The sequence below is a fragment of the Odontesthes bonariensis genome, chromosome 22, assembly GCF_027942865.1.
Source record: "Odontesthes bonariensis isolate fOdoBon6 chromosome 22, fOdoBon6.hap1, whole genome shotgun sequence".
Lineage (NCBI taxonomy): Eukaryota > Metazoa > Chordata > Actinopteri > Atheriniformes > Atherinopsidae > Odontesthes > Odontesthes bonariensis.
This window is the reverse complement of record NC_134527.1, coordinates 15,475,632-15,495,056: the sequence shown is the minus strand read 5'-3', so window position 1 is coordinate 15,495,056 and position 19,425 is coordinate 15,475,632. Positions and strand designations below refer to the sequence as shown.

The 19,425-nt window shown below is 38.2% G+C and overlaps 1 protein-coding gene across 4 annotated transcripts in view; it reads right to left on the bottom strand.

Moving 5' to 3' along the window:
- Nucleotides 1-19,425, bottom strand: part of rgs3a (regulator of G protein signaling 3a) — a 119,156-nt gene that overhangs the window by 59,410 nt on the left and 40,321 nt on the right. For all 4 annotated transcript variants that reach the window (XM_075455965.1, XM_075455964.1, XM_075455963.1 and 1 more), the window contains one exon: nt 18,135-18,178. In XM_075455965.1, coding sequence (XP_075312080.1) covers nt 18,135-18,178 — 44 coding nt within the window. The remainder of the gene's footprint in view (nt 1-18,134; nt 18,179-19,425) is intronic.

Below are 19,425 nucleotides of genomic sequence, written 5' to 3'. Positions count from 1 at the left end.
AATAGACTAGAAAATAATCAACATATGACTCTCAAGCTTGATTTATTTATTTGTTTATTTACTTTTTTTATTTATCCATTTCTACTGTCTTGTGACATCAATATGGCAATGATATCTATGTGTGAAGCATCAAAATAAATCAGTGTATCTGATGTATCAAAGTTTGGCTCCCTCACATTAACGAGATTACGCGATATCCTCATTAAGTGTGTCTCGGTATACCAGTGTTGGCAATAATCAAGGTTTTAGAATAATTGTACACAATAGGTAATACAGTAAGTGTTTTTGTTTAAGTTGATATTTGTGATGATGTTGAGGGATTGTGGAGCAAATACTTGTTCTTTTTGTCGACTTTTGTACATTTTGTACAAGAGTCACAGACTCTTTGTACGCCTTACTACACTGTGGAATTCACTTGCAAAAGAAAGAGACAAAATACCCAGGACATAAAAATAAGCAATTACACTACTAAATTACATTTGATAGAATTTATTTTGCAGAAATACAAAATGTTAAATGTTCAGGCATCTTTACACATTCCCTTAAGGACTCGTGACGATTATTCCTTCAGCTTTTTTTTTTTTTTCAGTGAACACAGTACAAACGCTACTGTGCTCAATCAGATTTTTCAATTATTTCTCCTCCTTAGTATTCAGTCATTTCAACCTTCCTCGGCTGCTCTGTTTCAGGCAGAGTCAGTGAAAAACAATCGTCCTGACATTTTTGGGCATGATTCAGGCTATAAATAGGACTTTTCCATTTTGTGCAAGTCTTCAGAGGTTGACTCGAGGCTGTCTTGACACTCATTGCCCTGGTCAGTGGTGAGTCATGTAACTAGTTTATTTACCTGTTTTCAGATGGCAAGGGCTTTTGCATATCTAACCATGTTGGTATCACTTGGGCTGTCGCTTTTAATTCACGCTTTATGTGCTGTCAAAGAAGGGCCCACTGCTGTTGTGGGGTTTAGTGGTAGCAATGTCAAAACTATATGTATGAATGTACTGTATATAAGGCAGGGCTATTTTTAAAAGAAATAGGCACAAAAGAATTTTACAATAAGAAAAAAACACAAAGTGTTGTAAGAGACATGGAATATATATATATATTTTCCTAAAACGGCAAAATAAAGAAATAAAAATGAGGAAAAAGAAGCTGGTTACATACTGTAGCAAAAGCATTTATAATATTGAGCCTGACTGGTCAATTGCAGCATGAGATGATGAAATGGGTGCTTTTTCAGCGCAGACAGAAATCAATGTTGATGTTCTCTGATATCCATCATTTGGACTGAATTGGTGTCTATAAGGGTGCAACAAAAGCTATAAGACTTGAACACGCACACACAAGCAACTGGCCACAGGGCTAAATGATATCCCATTGCTCTCAGTGAAAAACTCGTACTTCAATCCGAGGATGTTTTTGATTTCTCCTGTAAAGCGTTGCATGAGACCCTACATGTTGTGAAAGGCGTTAAAGGTCTGCAAAAGTTCCTCAGAAGCCACAGTGTGAAGTTATAGATACATCGGCATCACGCTGGACATAACTGTACATGCTGGCTCCTGTACAGAGAGCAAGAAAAGTAGAGGAAATACTTGTTGGGGTTTGTACATTATTTTATTAACATTTTCTTTTATGTTGTTTGCTTTTCTGCCATTAGCTCACTGACTAATTGACTTTATTCGATTTCCTACTTCTCCAAAATGGCCCATGGTTACACCACAACCCAACAAACCATTTTATCATGCAATGATACTTGTTAATGGTAGTCGTGAAGAGACCCAACCCCTCCTAACACATGGATACAGTGAAATTGTGGGAAATGGGAAAACAAGACTGGTTATGTGATGCTCTTTACTTGTGTCTGACTGAGCTAAGAATTCTCTGTTTCGTGGTTTTTCATATGCCCTCTTCTTTTTTGGGATGAACAAACAAAAAAACAACAAAAACACTGCCTTATATGTTCAGGTCTTTCCAGGCGACTCCCTAGTGTCCCACATCAATGAAAACACATTTGTGCACAAGAGTTTAGGGTTCCACAAAGAAATGCACCTGCACACTCTCACACAAATACACCACCCAAGTTACAGTCCCTACACAGCACCAGTTGGAACTCATAAATACACTATTTTTGTAGCTCCATATTTAGAAGATATGACGATTCAAATATAAAAACAAGAGGACAACCAGCTGGGACAGTGAGTCATGGCGAGGCACAGGTCCCAGAGCTGCAGGAAGGCTTGCATCCCTAATCTGTCAGAGGAAGAGTGTGTGTTTACATAGTCTTAGTGTAAATATGAAGCACGCAATGCCGAGTGCACTGCAAACCACTTACTGACATCATGCACATTTTGTTATGGGAATGACACTAAAGTCATTCTTACTGTGAATGATACAGCACACAGAGTAATGCATTTCCTTTTTGCATCACATCTAACAATGAACAGTGCTCTGCTTGGGGAATACTGATGATTTATTTGGCTTTAGCAATGAATTTCACATCCATTTCTCTTGTTGATTTTCAATGTCCCACTATTGGAAAACAATGCTGTTTGACCGTATATCATTGTGTATCGGAGATAGTGATTGCTACAACGGGTCCATAATTATCTTTTTAGCTCATCTGCCATTGGGAGGTCAACTAAACTGGGGAAAAAATGCCATTTACAGCCCATGAATCTGCATCAGCTATCATTTGTGTAGAAATAATTACCCCCAGTTGTTAGAATACAAACTCATCTTTAGCTTCACTTTAAGGAGACAGTCATGAGCAGATAATATTGAACCTCTTTTAATCGAAACATTTTTAATCAATAACACTGCTGCACTTAAACTCCCATTCTTCGTATCCGCTAACAGAAATTAAGAGAAGAAATCTCTAAAATAGCACGAGCAGCTCTGATTCAATGCACTTAAATCACAGGTGGATTGAGAGTGTCATGTTAGGCAAAGTGGATGGATGCACATAAAAAACACATAGCTGTAATTTCAAATGATTTACCATGCACCTGCAAGGTGACCCACATTTATTAATCTGGCAAAGCCAAATGTACCCAGATTCATTTTGGACCTTGCTTGTGCATTATTGCATTACATCAGTTAAAATAATCAGCCATGCATGTTGACAGCTGTTGCCACTCCAATCCATTACACAGAACCCCTGTGTCTAGCCATATTTTAGTCTCACCTCAGTTTTGTGATGCACAATGAAACGGAATATAATCCAACATCATCTTTCACAAACACAATTATGTGTTGAAAGAAATTTCCCTGGAATCCCCCTGAATGTTGCAGCAGATCTTTGTTGATGTTCATGTTATGGTCATGCTGCTTCTAGGCATCAAATAGCATTTCGTCAGTGTTTCAGACAGCAGCTCCAGGAACAACATGCTACCCTTTTCCAGAACAATCTGTAATTTGCCACTTTCAGCAGCCGGGTCGGGTCACAAATGCACCCTTGTTAACGGAATAATAGAGTAACTATCATATTTATAAAATGATCTTAAGAACCAGATTAGCTAAAATGGCTCATGGTTGCCTTATTCTAGTTCACCCCCCATTTATAAATCCACTCCTCGAGATAAACATAAGAGCTAATGAAACAAAATTCAATGAATGGCCACTGGTCTGCAATGGAGTGGCTAAAAATACAGGCAGCATTTCCCCTTAATCAGATTGATTAAAGTGCTCCCTGGTTGAAGCCCTCCCCCTGAGCCATCTGGCAGATGAGTTTTCAGTGTGTCTGCTGTCAACACAGCTCACCAAAACTGCCTCAACACAGGTTTGCATGGCATCAGTGACGGTTCAGCTAATGATCCAGTTGTTATGTTCTACCTTCATGTTATACTGTGAAAGCTTTGAGACACAGTTTGGCATTTTAGGACATTGTTGTACTGCTATGAGGTAGATGAAAAGACTGACAGCATTCCTGTGCAACTGGCCTGCTCCATGAAGCTAGCCAACTGATGGGTGAAGCTTCATTTTTAGCATGCAGACATGAGCATGAAATCAACCATCCAGTTTAGTGATGACCAAGAAAAGCAAACAAAACATTTTTCCTAAAATGTTTAACTTTGCTCGAGCATTGGAAATTTGGCTTCATTCTAACCTGAAGGGAATCAAGTCAACTGACAGTGTGAGATTTGCTGTCTGATCTTAGAATACCCTTATCCAACCTCAAGGTCAGTCTCAGCTTTAATTAATCACTGGATTGTGTGCACCCATTGCCAGTGGAAATTTACTTCTGGCCTAAATATAAACTTCTGTTTGTAATTTACACAGGTGCTCGAGAGTGTTTGTAGCATGCAGAACGAAAGCAGATATGGCTAATTTTTAAAAGAATACAGCAAGAAAAACAAACAGTGAATAATTACCAGACGTGAGAGAACTCAAACTCATGCACATACAGATGATCAGTGCACTAAAGTGAGCACAAATATCTTCAAAAGGGCAGGCAACGATAATCTCTGGTAGTCAATGAAAACTTAATGCAGTCAAATACCAAAATACCAATACAAACTAAATAATAAACGTATTAGAAAATCTTTAAGCTTTTGCTGTAGTTTAACATTTAAAATAATAAAGAGAAAAAAAATTAAAAATTAAATTAAAAAAATTAAATTAAAAAATTAAAAATCTCATCAAAGTAGGCAGAGCAGTGTCATAGACTTTAGCCATACAGCCCTAAATGTTGTCATGACTCCCTCTTTTTCAGTAGAGCTATAGGCACAGATAAATCTATCCAAACTTTAAGGTCATAATCCTTCAATCAATATCTTCTCTACCATTTCACAATAGACTATAAGGATTCCCCTCTTCACCTCTGAGGCTTTGTAACTGCTGCATCTCATGGGTTTATTCGTGCCAAAAAAGTGAAAAGTAAACAAGAGCAAAAGGTGCAAAAACAGTCGGCTAAGTCTTGGTATAGAATATTTGTATTAATGTCACTGTGGTAGCAACTCACACGCCCTTTTCCTCTGTCTGGAGATGACAGATAGACAATACACATAGGTTTTTGAACTTGTCCTCACTTCACTGCCATTTTAGTGACGTGACGCTAGGTGTCAAAAATATCTACTTTATGGATTTGCACAGAGCATCATGCAGATGTTCATCATTTCAAGAGGATAAATCATACAAACCGTGGTCATCTTGAGAACTTTCAAGTGATGCAACCATAATTTTCAAATTTAAAGTGTTGAGTGATATGTCAACTGTCTCTGTCCCTATGTTAGCCCTATGATAGGCTGGGAACCTGTAACTGCCTGTTGCCCAATGACAGCTGTGATCAAGCTCACCCTGGAAATCTTGCAATTCTGACTAATACTAGAAAAAAATATTGACATGGGGTTTATGACCCACTTTATATTGGAACAAAAGCTATCCATGTTTCTGAAACAACAGCTGTACTCTCAAACATAACTGGCCACATATTGCCTTGCTTATGTTTTAAATTGCTTTACATAGCTGTGTTTAATTTGCAGGACTCGAGGACCAGTTCAAACAAAAAGACCATGGCTGAATTTTGTTCCCAATCCAACCCTGGGATGGATAGCCCCCACTCCCCCGGTTCAGAGAGAGGGATTTCTCAAACATGGCCATCTTGCGACTGTATGAGTGGCTAAAAAAGTTCATTTTGATATTAGAGTCTGCATAATCTGAATCCAATAAGAGTGTGATGATCTGAGCCTGCGGTGGACACCTGTCAAAAATTGTGAAAGATAATTTAAACATAGAGTAGCGATGTTGGACCTCCAGTCCCTGTTGTGCTCCAACATAAAAGTTCTTAAAAGAGGCTTGACTTGAGCAATCAAGAGTCAAGAAATTTCTTGCACAAGAAAAAACATGTTTAATATTCAATATTGAAAACAACTTCCTCTTGACTTGCTGGTTTTCCCACACTCTTCGGTCTATTTGTAGTTTTGTCTGTCTGGTTTTCAGCTCCAAGGCTTCCTTGAATGAAGCGTATAAACTGGAGTCCTTGGCACGTGGTCTTTCCAGTAGCCACCAGAGAGAATGATAAGCACATGGCAGGGCCCACGGGATATTTTCTGAAGTTATGTACAGTTTCCAAAAGCCTTTCTCTCTTGTTTTTTTTCTATCTTTTTTTAAATGTGCAACATAATGTTGCACATTTCTTTCACCATTACCGGGTCAGTGAGACTCTTTTTCCTTTTCACATGACTGTATGAGTTTTGCCTCCATTAAGGAAACATGAATGCAGCTGACATTTAAGGGATATTTACAGAGCTATAAATATGTCGGTGATCACCTTTGCATGTAGAGCCAAGTAGATGTTAGTTTCTATGTTGAATTCTGTTCAAATGTACACCCATTGCAATGGAAATTTATGACAAATGAATAATTAATTTGGGAATTACTTCTGAAACCTTTCGTCATAAGTTTATAAATCGAATAGTGATTACCATTTGCCCTGCACCTGATAGAATAAGGAGATAAACCACAGTTTATTTACAGTTTATGAGAACACTTTGTCCTCGTCAAAGATCTCAAATTAATCATTTTACTCAGAGGGATGTCTTTAAGTGATTAGATTTAGAAATATAGTCACACCGTCCTGACAATCTGTGCTGGCATATTAAATCAGGCAAAAAGCAAAGCACACCATAAATTGAGCTTCAGATTAAAGTCAGAGGGTATATCTCAGACATCATGTGACAGCCTGTATATCATGCAGTCAATGATGCACCCGAAAGCATAGAGAAATGTAAATGTATGTGGAGCGACACTAATTCAAGCACACACTACCAACAAGCAACCACAAGAGGTCCTCTGGAAAAAAACATCAAACAAGGAACTTTCTCTTGAAAGTAATTCAATCAAAACTTGACTGCTATTCATTGTTTCCTGAAACCTCACATGGACGCCATTTTGACCTTTTTACTTTAAAGGCCTCTTGCAAAAATTTGTATGCACAGCACTGTTCTGTGTTAGCCTGATGACACAGCACCCTTGTTGTTCCACAGCCTGCACACAAGCCATCACACTGTGATTTCACCTAGTTTGACAGAGCATCTGCTTATCTCATCTCCACTCAATCATCACATCTCCATGCTGCTACAAGTGTAAAAAATAGCAAATTAATATGTCAAAGCAAATAACTGCTAACTTAATATCAAATCAGATACGCACAACTGGTTCCACGAAGAAATAGTTCTTAGTTGACCAATGACGATTTCAAAAGTATTAGAAATGTATGCAGACTATATCTGGATGAGGAGAGTAGTTTGAGTCACTGCCACCACTGTGCTAAAGTAAGTAGGGGTTATTAGTGAGGTTATAGTGTATTAGTGAGGACTCCATTTTGTCAGTTGGATACTAATGGCAATTTCTAGGAAACCGTGGCATAAGAATGACCGTACACTTAATGGAATTCTCAGATTTCAGCTGAATAACACATTAGCACCCATTACTAGAACCACACACCACATAATATAAATCTAAAGATTCCATTTCCTTGGCACCAGTAAACCACAAAGCCTGTTGTAAATTTACAATCCTTCCAAGACATACGACACTTCCCTTTGGGCTCACACACACTTTCTTTTAACACAGAGGCTGCAAAACATTGCATATTGCTAAAATTCTAAAATTAAAAAAAAAAAAATTAAAAAGCTGCCCCGACTAATCATAACATAAATCACAATCTTTTGTTATGTATTGCCTTTAAACATTACATTTCTGCTCCTCGGTTTCACGTAGCTGAGGTATACATGGAGAAAAGTCTCTCTAAACCTTTCGAATTTTACTCTGAGACTTACATCTCCACCATCAGGTAGCAGGTGCTGCTGAAGAGAGCTTGCCTCCCTGACGAATCGTCTCTTAGACCCAACTCGGTCGGCCAGGTTTCCCATGATTACTCTGCGATGACCCAGATGGACTTCACTGGTCAATAATCACCTAAGCTGTCTCTTTTCGCTGTATGTTTTCCCGCTTACCTACACAACGTTCTCCTTCTTCCTCTCCTCCTGCGTCACTGACATACTTACACACACCCAACAGACACTGGACTTTCCAGACACATAGCAGCACCCCCCCACCCCTCATTAAACACACACGCACACACACAACATCACTTCTTTCACATTTAAATCTGGGTTAGATCAGTGCCGTTCTGAGCCAGTGCTAAAATAAGATGACCTCCAGCTATGGAGGAGAAGGGCAGGAGCAGACAAAAGGAGGAGATAGTGTTAGAGATAGAGAGCTCATGAGGAGAAGACTCAAACTCTTTACAACTTCAAGGGAAGTTTTTTTTTTGAGAATTGAAGTGTTATTACCTCAGTTTGAGCCTTACTTCATTAAAGTCTCTTCAAAAATAAACACTTGTTGGAAAATCCTGTTTGGTGGTTCATCTGCTGCTATATTTCAATGCTGTGAGAGAGTGAAGCTAGCTATGCCTTTGGGTCAATTAAGTTTACAGACATTCACCAAATGAATATGTGAAACCCCAATTCCAAAAGAGTTGGAACACTATGTAAATCGTGGATGAGAAAAGAGTGGAATGATTTGAAAATTTCATATTCATTCACAATAAAAGCGTGAAAACATACCAAATGTTAAAGTTGGGATATTGTACTACGTCATGGAAATATTTCATGAGAAGCTGCTCATCTTGAATTTGATGGCAGCAACACAAAAAGTTAGGACGGGAGCAACAAAAGGCTGGAAAAGTAAGTGGTTCAAAAAAGAAGCTGCTGGAGGAACATGCTGCATTTAATTAGGTTAATTGGTAACAGATCAGCAACAGGACTGGGTATAAAAAGACCACTTCAGAGAGGTAGAGCCTCTTGGAAGAAAAGATGGGTAGAGGTTCAGCAATTTGCAAAAAATAATAGGATCAAGGGTCATGCCCCAAAATCTGTATTGGATGCCTATGATCTTCAGGCCCTCAGGCCTCACTACGTTAAACACAGACACGATTCTGTCACTGCATGAGCTCAGGTGACATCATGAACACTTCCAGAAATCACTGTCTGTGAACACAGTTCACTCTGCTATCCACAAATGCAGGTTAAAGCTCCATCATGTAGAATCCATATGAGAACATGATAAAACAATTTTGCAGTTTTCTCAGGGCCGAAGTTAATTTAAAATGAATAGAGACTAAATGGAAACAGTTTTGCCTGCATCACTAATGGTACGGAGGTGCATTAGTCCCTATGAAACTGGTAGCTTGCACATCTAAATGCACGATGAATGCTGAAAGGTATATACAGATTTTAGACTAGCATGTGCTCCCATTCAGGTGATACCTTTTTCAGGGAAGGCCTTGCATATTTGCTAAAGGCTAAACCACATACTGCATCCATTACAACAGCATGACTTTATAGTAGAAGAGTCTAGGTTTGATTAAATACTGGTTGTAAAAGATTTGCATATCATTGCATTCTGTTTTTAATTTACATTTTATACAGCGTCCCAACTTTTGGTTTGTATTTTCTGTCATACTCACATGATCTATTGTTGTTTCATTAAAAGTGGGGTAGGGGATCTTTTTCTGGAACATTTTTTTACATATTGCTTGAAATACTCTTCACACCCCCATTGCAACCAATTAATTAAAAGTTTTGACACAAATATGAAAAGTTTTAGTGGCCTCTAGAACGTACAATCTAGGAAAAACACTATCCAATCATTGTGAACGGACCGTTCACAATGATTGGATACTGATGCCGTCTATCAAACTGCAATCTGCTCCTCCCTCCCCCTCCTTCTCCCTGTGCGCGTACCCTGCTCCGTGAACGTCCAGAAGCTTGGCAGGAAGCTAAACTAGAGCCAGCTTGGCTAGCACCTAGCATTATTAAACGTATAGTTAGCATAAACTAAATACTAAATACTAAATACGGCAACGATCGATGCTTGCTGTCAGAACAGCGCTCGTGCACCTTCGTGCTCGTGCGCGTTCATGTACTCTAGAGGCGTGCCTTCGGGGGGAAAGTGAAGAAAAGGGTTGGGACTTTTTACCTGTGTATTTTCAAAATGCAGCTTCGCTGGACTCAAAATCCAGGATCTCCTACCCTACCTTTAAGTTTATAGTTCAGTTTCTTTGATCAACTTTTGTGCCATATTAGCAAACACCTTGAGTGTAGTGAGTGTACTGGACTGACCACGATCCAAATGTTAGCACAAACTGGAGGAAATACTGATTTAAGAAGGAGACCTTGATACAGAGTAAAGGCTCTGTTTTTTGTCTGCATATGTTTTTGCATTTATGTATGCACGGTGTGTTTTGTATGAGGTGCCACCAGGGACATAAATCAGAATTAACTTCCATATACACATGTGCAATTAAACTCATCCACATACTATACTCAAAACCTTGCACAAACACTAGTGAAAAGCTCTCACATAAACTAGTGAAAACATTTACCTCTTATATAACCTACTCAAAAGCTCTCATACACACTACTGAAAAGCTTTCATATATACTAGTGAAAAGCTTTCATATATACTAGTGAAAAGCTTTACCTTTCATATATACTAGTAAAAACCTCTCATACACATATGTCAAACCTCTCATATACATATGTCAAACCTCTCATACACATATGTCAAACCTCTCATACACATAATATCAAACCTCTCATATACATATGTCAAACCTCTCATACACATATGTCAAACCTCTCATATACATATGTCAAACCACTCATACACATATGTCAAACCTCTCATACACATATGTCAAACCTCTCATATACATATGTCAAACCTCTCATACACATATGTCAAACCTCTCATACACATAATATCAAACCTCTCATATACATATGTCAAACCACTCATACACATATGTCAAACCTCTCATACACATATGTCAAACCTCTCATACACATATGTCAAACCTCTCATACACATATGTCAAACCTCTCATACACATATGTCAAACCTCTCATACACATAATATCAAACCTCTCATATACATATGTCAAACCTCTCATACACATATGTCAAACCACTCATATACATATGTCAAACCACTCATACACATATGTCAAACCTCTCATATACATATGTCAAACCACTCATACACATATGTCAAACCTCTCATACACATATGTCAAACCTCTCATACACATATGTCAAACCTCTCATATACATATGTCAAACCACTCATACACATATGTCAAACCTCTCATACACATATGTCAAACCTCTCATACACATATGTCAAACCTCTCATATACATATGTCAAACCACTCATACACATATGTCAAACCACTCATACACATATGTCAAACCTCTCATATGTCAAACCTCTCATATACATATGTCAAACCTCTCATACACATATGTCAAACCACTCATACACATATGTCAAACCTCTCATATGTCAAACCTCTCATATACATATGTCAAACCTCTCATACACATATGTCAAACCTCTCATACACATATGTCAAACCTCTCATATACATATGTCAAACCACTCATACACATATGTCAAACCTCTCATATATATATGTCAAACCTCTCATACACATATGTCAAACCTCTCATACACATATGTCAAACCACTCATACACATATGTCAAACCACTCATACACATATGTCAAACCTCTCATACACATATGTCAAACCTCTCATACACATATGTCAAACCTCTCATATTTATATGTCAAACCACTCATACACATATGTCAAACCACTCATACACATATGTCAAACCTCTCATACACATATGTCAAACCTCTCATATATATATGTCAAATATTTGTGGATTTCAGTTGAAACGGAAGGCGTTTCAGTTGAAACGGAAGGCGTTTCAGTTGAAACAGAAGGTATTTCAGTGAAACAGGAAGGTGTTTTATTAAACCGGGAGTTGTAGTTTTAAACAGAAGTCATTCTGGTTAGCTTCGTGCATTTTGTGCAATCTCCTGCCGGTATTTTATGAAATAAAATAAACGACAATTGCTCAGCCACCCGCTGAATACCTCACACAAACAGCGGCATTACTCAACTTTATTTTGGCTTCAACGGAGACCCTGCAGCTGGCAAAGACATGCTGCGCTGGCAGGACGGAAAAAGAGATGCTAAGCGGCTATCCACCGAGTCCGGAGCTGGAGTTGAAGTGATCGGTTGCTGCCCAAGCCTTGTAGCATTTGACAGGGTCCTGATCGTCTCCGTTGTAGCATTTGACAGGGTCCTGATCGTCTCCGTTGAAGCTAAAATATTGTTGAGTAATGCCACTGCTTGTGTGAGGTGTTCAGCGGACTGCGGTCACGGCATCTGCGCTTCGGAAAGGCACGGTCGTGCTATCTACACTTGAAAATCGAGCGCGCGTCTACAGTATTTTAGCTTCAACGGAGACGATCAGGACCCTGTCAAATGCTACAAGGCTTGGGCAGCAACCGATCACTTCAACTCCAGCTCCGGACTCGGTGGATAGCCGCTTAGCATCTCTTTTTCCGTCCTGCCAGCGCAGCATGTCTTTGCCAGCTGCAGGGTCTCCGTTGAAGCCAAAATAAAGTTGAGTAATGCCGCTGTTTGTGTGAGGTATTCAGCGGGTGGCTGAGCAATTGTCGTTTATTTTATTTCATAAAATACCGGCAGGAGATTGCACAAAATGCACGAAGCTAACCAGAATGACTTCCGTTTAAAACTACAACTCCCGGTTTAATAAAACACCTTCCTGTTTCACTGAAATGCCTTCTGTTTCAACTGAAACGCCTTCCGTTTCAACTGAAATCCACAAGTATTTGACATATATATATGAGAGGTTTGACATATGTGTATGAGAGGTTTGACATATGTATATGAGAGGTTTGACATATGAGTATGAGAGGTTTGACATATGTGTATGAGAGGTTTGACATATGTATATGAGAGGTTTGACATATGAGTATGAGAGGTTTGACATATGAGTATGAGAGGTTTGACATATGTGTATGAGAGGTTTGACATATGTATATGAGAGGTTTGACATATGAGTATGAGAGGTTTGACATATGTATATGAGAGGTTTGACATATGAGTATGAGAGGTTTGACATATGTGTATGAGAGGTTTGACATATGTGTATGAGAGGTTTGACATATGTATATGAGAGGTTTGACATATGTGTATGAGAGGTTTGACATATGTATATGAGAGGTTTGACATATGTATATGAGAGGTTTGACATATGTGTATGAGAGGTTTTTACTAGTATATATGAAAGGTAAAGCTTTTCACTAGTATATATGAAAGCTTTTCACTAGTATATATGAAAGCTTTTCAGTAGTGTGTATGAGAGCTTTTGAGTAGGTTATATAAGAGGTAAATGTGTTCACTAGTTTATGTGAGAGCTTTTCACTAGTGTTTGTGCAAGGTTTTGAGTATAGTATGTGGAAGAGTTTAATTGCACATGTGTATATGGAAGTTAATTCTGATTTATGTCCCTGGTGGCACCTCATAGTTTTGTGTGGTTCTGTTTGCTCAGTTATCTCTAGCAGCATGGTATAAATAGTGTTCTGTTTAGCCTTCAATGCGACCAGCTTTTTCTGTATTCATGAAGATTCTATAGTGGAAAGAGACAAAAACTGCTTGAAGATAAGAGTTGAGGGAATGGAGACATGCAAATGAAATTAAGTCAGGTGTCCTGCATCAACAAACTCCTGCACCAAAAAATAAAAGCTTTTTATCCAAATGTAGCTGGGTGAGGAATAAAAATAATCATATCTAAACAGATTAAATAAAAAAAAAAAAAAGAAAGAATAAGAAAAACCCTGCTCCTCATTATTTTGGTTCATTCTGCTTTTTTTCATGCATGTTTGTTATTTTTGTTGTAGTTCTAACGGGCCCAGAGACAGTATATCTATTAACAGAAGAGGGGCCGATGTTCTCAGGGCGAATGCAATGTTTAACCAAAACATTTACTGAACAATGAGAAGGTGTCCTCAAAAACGTCTCTCTATTTTCTTTTTCTCTGCACGTGTTATGCGACCTTTGCACAGAGGAGCCAGAAAGAGCAATTCAACTAGAGACAATCACTTTACACACACCTCTCATTTGACTAAACACCAACATGCACATCTGCAGAAGCAAAGACGGTGAGGGGTCACTTAACATGTTTCCATCTTCTTTGATCATTAGAGCTCAACAGTCTTGCTATTCAAGAGGTCTCCCTTGATTTCCCTCAATCCCTCTTTTCATCCCTCTCTCAGTCCACATCACATTTCTTCACACACCAGAGCGCTTTACCGAAGGCACCAGAGGCTCAGCCATCCTGGAAAGCCTGTGGTCACTCGTGGGTAAATGAGAACTACCGCAATTTAGCAACTGCATATGTAGTGTGTATCTGACTTATGGAAGCGGCGAAAAAATCTATTGTCTTATCAATTAGTTTATCATTTCCTTTCTTAAACAATATAGCATAAAAGAAAAATAGCTTGTGAGAAATAGTAAGGTCATTACAAATCATTTTCACAGTATTTCCAACGGTGCCCAGGAGAAATAAGAGCTGCAGTGGAAGTGAACTGTGCGCTGTGTTTCATTGTGGCTCCTGTTTGCTCCCTGAGGTATAAAGTGAACTGCTGACGGATGTATCAACTATAATAGATGACTGCAGATTTTGTGTGTGTGTGTATGTGTGTGTATACACAAGTGCGTGTGTGTGTTTAAAGCATCTGACGGGGTGGGGGGTAGAAGAATAAGTCTAAAAGGGGATAAAGGAAGCTTGTGCTATTTCTCTTGTCTGACACGTGTCATATAGTTTGCTTTGAGAACTTATGGGAGACTTTCTCAGCTCACTGCTTTGCTGAAGAATCAAGAGGTCTTGTCAAGCTTATGGTGTCAAACTACACCCACTGCTATAATGTGAGTGCCATGTATTAATGGACAGTGTTTACGTAGTAAAAGGAATAAATAAACAGTCTCACAAAAGAACTCTAAAATATTAACAGTTTGGTAAAAAATAATACAATACAAACTTACAAAACTAAAAACCTTCTTTGCTGCACAACCCAAGAGCTCATGCGATCACTTCTGAGGACCTTTTTCTTCCTTACTCATACTCATACACATGCACTCTCTCTCCCAAGCTGTCTTACATTTCTATTTATGTATGATACCTAATTGGATAGACTGAATAATATTGAAGCCTTTTTCCTTCCTCTTTTCCAGCCTCGAGGACAGATACCAGGCCCATCTCATTCTGTCTGGAATTTCAGAAAAGAGGCCTTTTAAAAGATTCATAAGCTTCTAATGAGGTTGCACAGCACATTTCAAAGCATAAAATAGTGTGACAGTGTGTGTCTGTGTGTGTGCGCGCGTGTGTGTGTGTGTGTGTGTGTGTGTGTGGGTGTGTATGTGTGTGTGTGTGTGTAGTAGATGGGGGTTGGGGTTACTATATTTTATCTGCACAGAGAAAAGATTAACCATATGAGGAGATGTTTACTGCTGAAACAAATTGCAAATGAACCACCAAGGCAGGCTGCGTTTGTTTTTTTTTGTTCAGCTGTCTCCTCGGCTTATATTTTAAACCACTTCTCAGACCTTCAGCCTTCAGTATGACTGAAGAGACTTAAAATATCCTTTTTAGGGATTCGAGAGCTCTAAAATGAATGAATGAATAAATGAAATAAATGAAAAGAACATTTAACTGAAGACTTTTGGTTTTGTTGATTAAATTGCAACAGTAAATTCTAATATATTGGCTGTCACTACAGTAAGCATTCATTTCATTTAAAATTCAGACAAAGTAGTTTTGTAAAATGGGCTGTAAAGTAAACAGGCTGCACCGATTATTCAATAGCCTTTCTAGTTTCTTGTCTCATATTGCGATTGTAAATACTTATTATTATAGTAAATATTTCAGGGTTTGTGCTCTTCAAGCAACACAATGCAGCAAAAAAGTACAGCAAAAAATAGAATAAAATAAAAATCATAAAAAATAAATAAATAAATAAATAAATAAATAAAGCAACAAAATGCCCATCTCAACTGCTATCCAGCTTTCTTTTGCAAAAACCTTGGGGTGTGAAGAGTCAAACCCAATTGGATGGATTTACATGTAACATAAATCAATGGTGGTCCAACTTTTTCAGTTGCACCCAACAAGTAGAGAGCAAATGTAGCAGCATGCTTAGAGAAAGAGCGCTGCTCCTTGAATGTTTTTTACAGCGCTGAGCTTTTTAAATGTGGCTGCTTTGACCTACATTAGGTTGAAAACCGCTGAACTTTTCAGAAAGTGCCAGTATTTTCATCATCACTTTTCAGACAACCAATCATATTGGGAGAATTTGTCACATTGGTAACCAGTAAAATTGAGGTAAACCAGTTCTGTCTGTGTCTATCATAACTTGAACTCAAATGACAATTCAGAAAGAAACGATGAACGTCACTGACACTGATATCGTCATCAGGGACTTTTGTTCCTTTATCGCCGTGCTAGAAAGCTTTTCATTGCTTGTGAAGTAAAATTTTAAAAAAAAAAAACAACCAACGGCCAACGCTTTCAGGGTTCACAATGCACCATCAAATCTAACATCTAATTTTACAAGGAAGAGCGTACATTAGACCAAAGTCTGGGCCTTTGTAATCTCTTTAAAGCAGCAAATAAGCACAGAAGCAAGAAAAAACAAGATAAAGATTGAAACATCTTCTCCAACCACAACTCGCCAACAATTGTGAAGTCAAAGATAATTATAGCATAATTTTCTGGATTTATTACGGAAGATTTACACATACCGAAGTTTCCATGTAAAGATGTTTGTTAAAAATACTTTTTGCTATTCAAAATAGATAATGAATCTATGTATTTAGTTATATATGTCAAGCAAATGTTAAGAATTGTATTAGCTGACATTGAATTGCACCAAATCAAACAAAATATATTCTATATAAAAAAGACTGAATTGTATCACACCTTATGTCTCTTCCTGTACTCTTGCTCAGATTCATTCCTTGTCTGTCCATTCACAATGCACATCCTAAATGCCTGGCTAAATGCTGAATATAAGCTTCAGAAGGGCTGTCCATGAAAAAAAAACGAGAAAACATCACCAATCAGCCTAACATAAGAGAGCTTGTGAGGTTATTACAGACGGATACAAACAGCTGCAAACGCGCATCTGAAAAATGTGTGTAAGATCTGGAGGCGAAGGATGTAAGATGATGAGAAATGATGAAAACATAAAATCCTAATGAAACCTGCAGTTTCATTTCCTTTCTGCGGATGTTTCAGGTTAAGAAAAAAAACAGAAAGTCAAATGGGCATGAGGAGTCTGGGTAGAACGGGAGGGGCTCGTGTAAAAAGAGCAGAGAGTGAGTGGATACTTCCACCTGCATATAAAAAAACATGTACAACTACAGCACAGTTGCTGAGACGGGAGAATTTTAAGACTTGTAAAAAAAAAGGGAAAATCAGCTACAAAACTGTTAGGATTTCTCTGAGCATTTGACGGTTAAATACAACATAGTCCTCGTCTGTGTCTCTCAGCAGCCTGCCTTTATGCTCTCTGTCCCCTGCATCCTGCTCTGTTTGAGTGCAATAGATACAACTTTTTTTCATCTGAAAATGGCTGTCTGAACATTGTAATGATAATTGGGAGTGGGAGGAGAGACATTTATGTAGAATCCCACTGATCTTTGTGATTATTTGGGATGTATTATGAAGAAGATTATGAAGAGTATTATGAAGAGGAGCACTGAGTCAGAAATCCAAATGGTTTGTAATGTTTTAGCCATACAAAAGGAAGCCAGGACTGGCATTTTGCATCTGAAAACACTTAAATGTGTATGAGCTCAATCTCTGGAAATGGAATAATCCCAAACAGTTCACCAAGGTCACATTTTAAACAGACAAAAATGTGAAAATGTGTTGCATGATTGTATGTTTATATCTTAATATCCTGATTAATTGATTATGCGACACATGGTTAAATATCTGCGTTTCAGTGGTTGAAATTGTGGAAACCAATGTGAAAATTCTGGGAAAGAATAAGGTCTGGGAAAGACACACAGAGAAAAAAGACATTTTCATTAGTGGCTTCTGCTAATCCTTGAGTCTTCTCTGTAATGTGATTTCCACCAGAGTTTATTGCCCCTCTGGCTCACCGACAAAATAAACCGTGCACATTAGACCCTCGTTTGCCCTCTTTTTCTCTTCTTTCACACAACACAACTTTCTCTTACCTCTGTCATGTGGATAAGGTAGAATCTCAGCTCCTCAGAATAATCTGCAAGACAAAGTAGGGAAGAGATTACGTAACTTTTTTTCGGTGCCCATTTCACTCACTCCTTTCCGCCTTGTACATAAAGCAGTCCTGCTGATTTCCGATTATGATTCTGCCAAAATACTTTTATCGCTGGAAAGCTTTTACTGTAGGTCAGTCTTCTATACATCCTTCCATAATTCACAGAAGCGCTCTGGGAGACAGGCTTGTGGGTCTGGAGTCAAGATAAATGGTTTTAATCGAGTGAACACACACACTTAGAGCTAGAATCACAATGTTGTGGTATTGTTTACGACTGTATCTTTATGTACACATACGACATCATTTTGATAACCTTATGCGATGCCACAATGTTAATTTCCATCCAATTGGATTCATTTTTCATCAAGATCTTGAATAGATGAAGGGAAAGTCGGACCACAGCGCATCCCAAAGATTCCCAATGTGGTAAAACTCTGTGGCGGCCAATCCATGTGTGAAAATAATGTATCGTGTCCCTGAAACAATCTTTGACAATGTGAGTCAGATAATTACTGGCATCCTCCAGGAATATGACTACTAATCGAGAAAGAAAAAAAAATCTACTCATTTAAAATTGTATTGATTTGGTATATCTTGATAGTCAGCTGACCAAATCTATGTGGCACATGAAATTGCTGAATCTAAAGTAGAACAGACCAACAGAAGCAACCCCGGATAATTTGCTTAGTTAAATGCAGGTGGTGACTTTTTTTTTCTTTTTTGGCACGGCAGTGTGTCTATCCATCATCCATCAATGGTCAATACCCTAAAATTGCATGTCACAAAAAGCACTCTCTGATCTTAAATGGATATTGCAGTTGTTTTTAAGTGAAATTTTGTGGAGTACTTATGAGTAGTTTGTGTCTCGACTGTAGTAGACAGCAGTCAGAGTGCTCGGAGTTTGGAGAATCAGAAGCTTGTAAACACATTCTTCTGTTGAGAAAATAGTGGTTTGATTACACTACGATGTTTGGAGGTTTGAGATCAAAAAGTTTGCTCTTCTGCTGGCCCTCTTATGGGCAGTTTTTAGCTTTCTCCATCCCATCAGCGAAGGTCATTTTCAAACTCTGTCTTGTGCAGGGAGACACTAACTACACAAAAATACTTCACATAATGCCATTAAAAAAAAATAATGAATACATTTCAGTTTAAGTAAAGAATTTCTTCACATTTTCTATTTCAATATTCCATATTTTTCCAGACTCAAAGTCCCATTTGCTTCTCAGTCA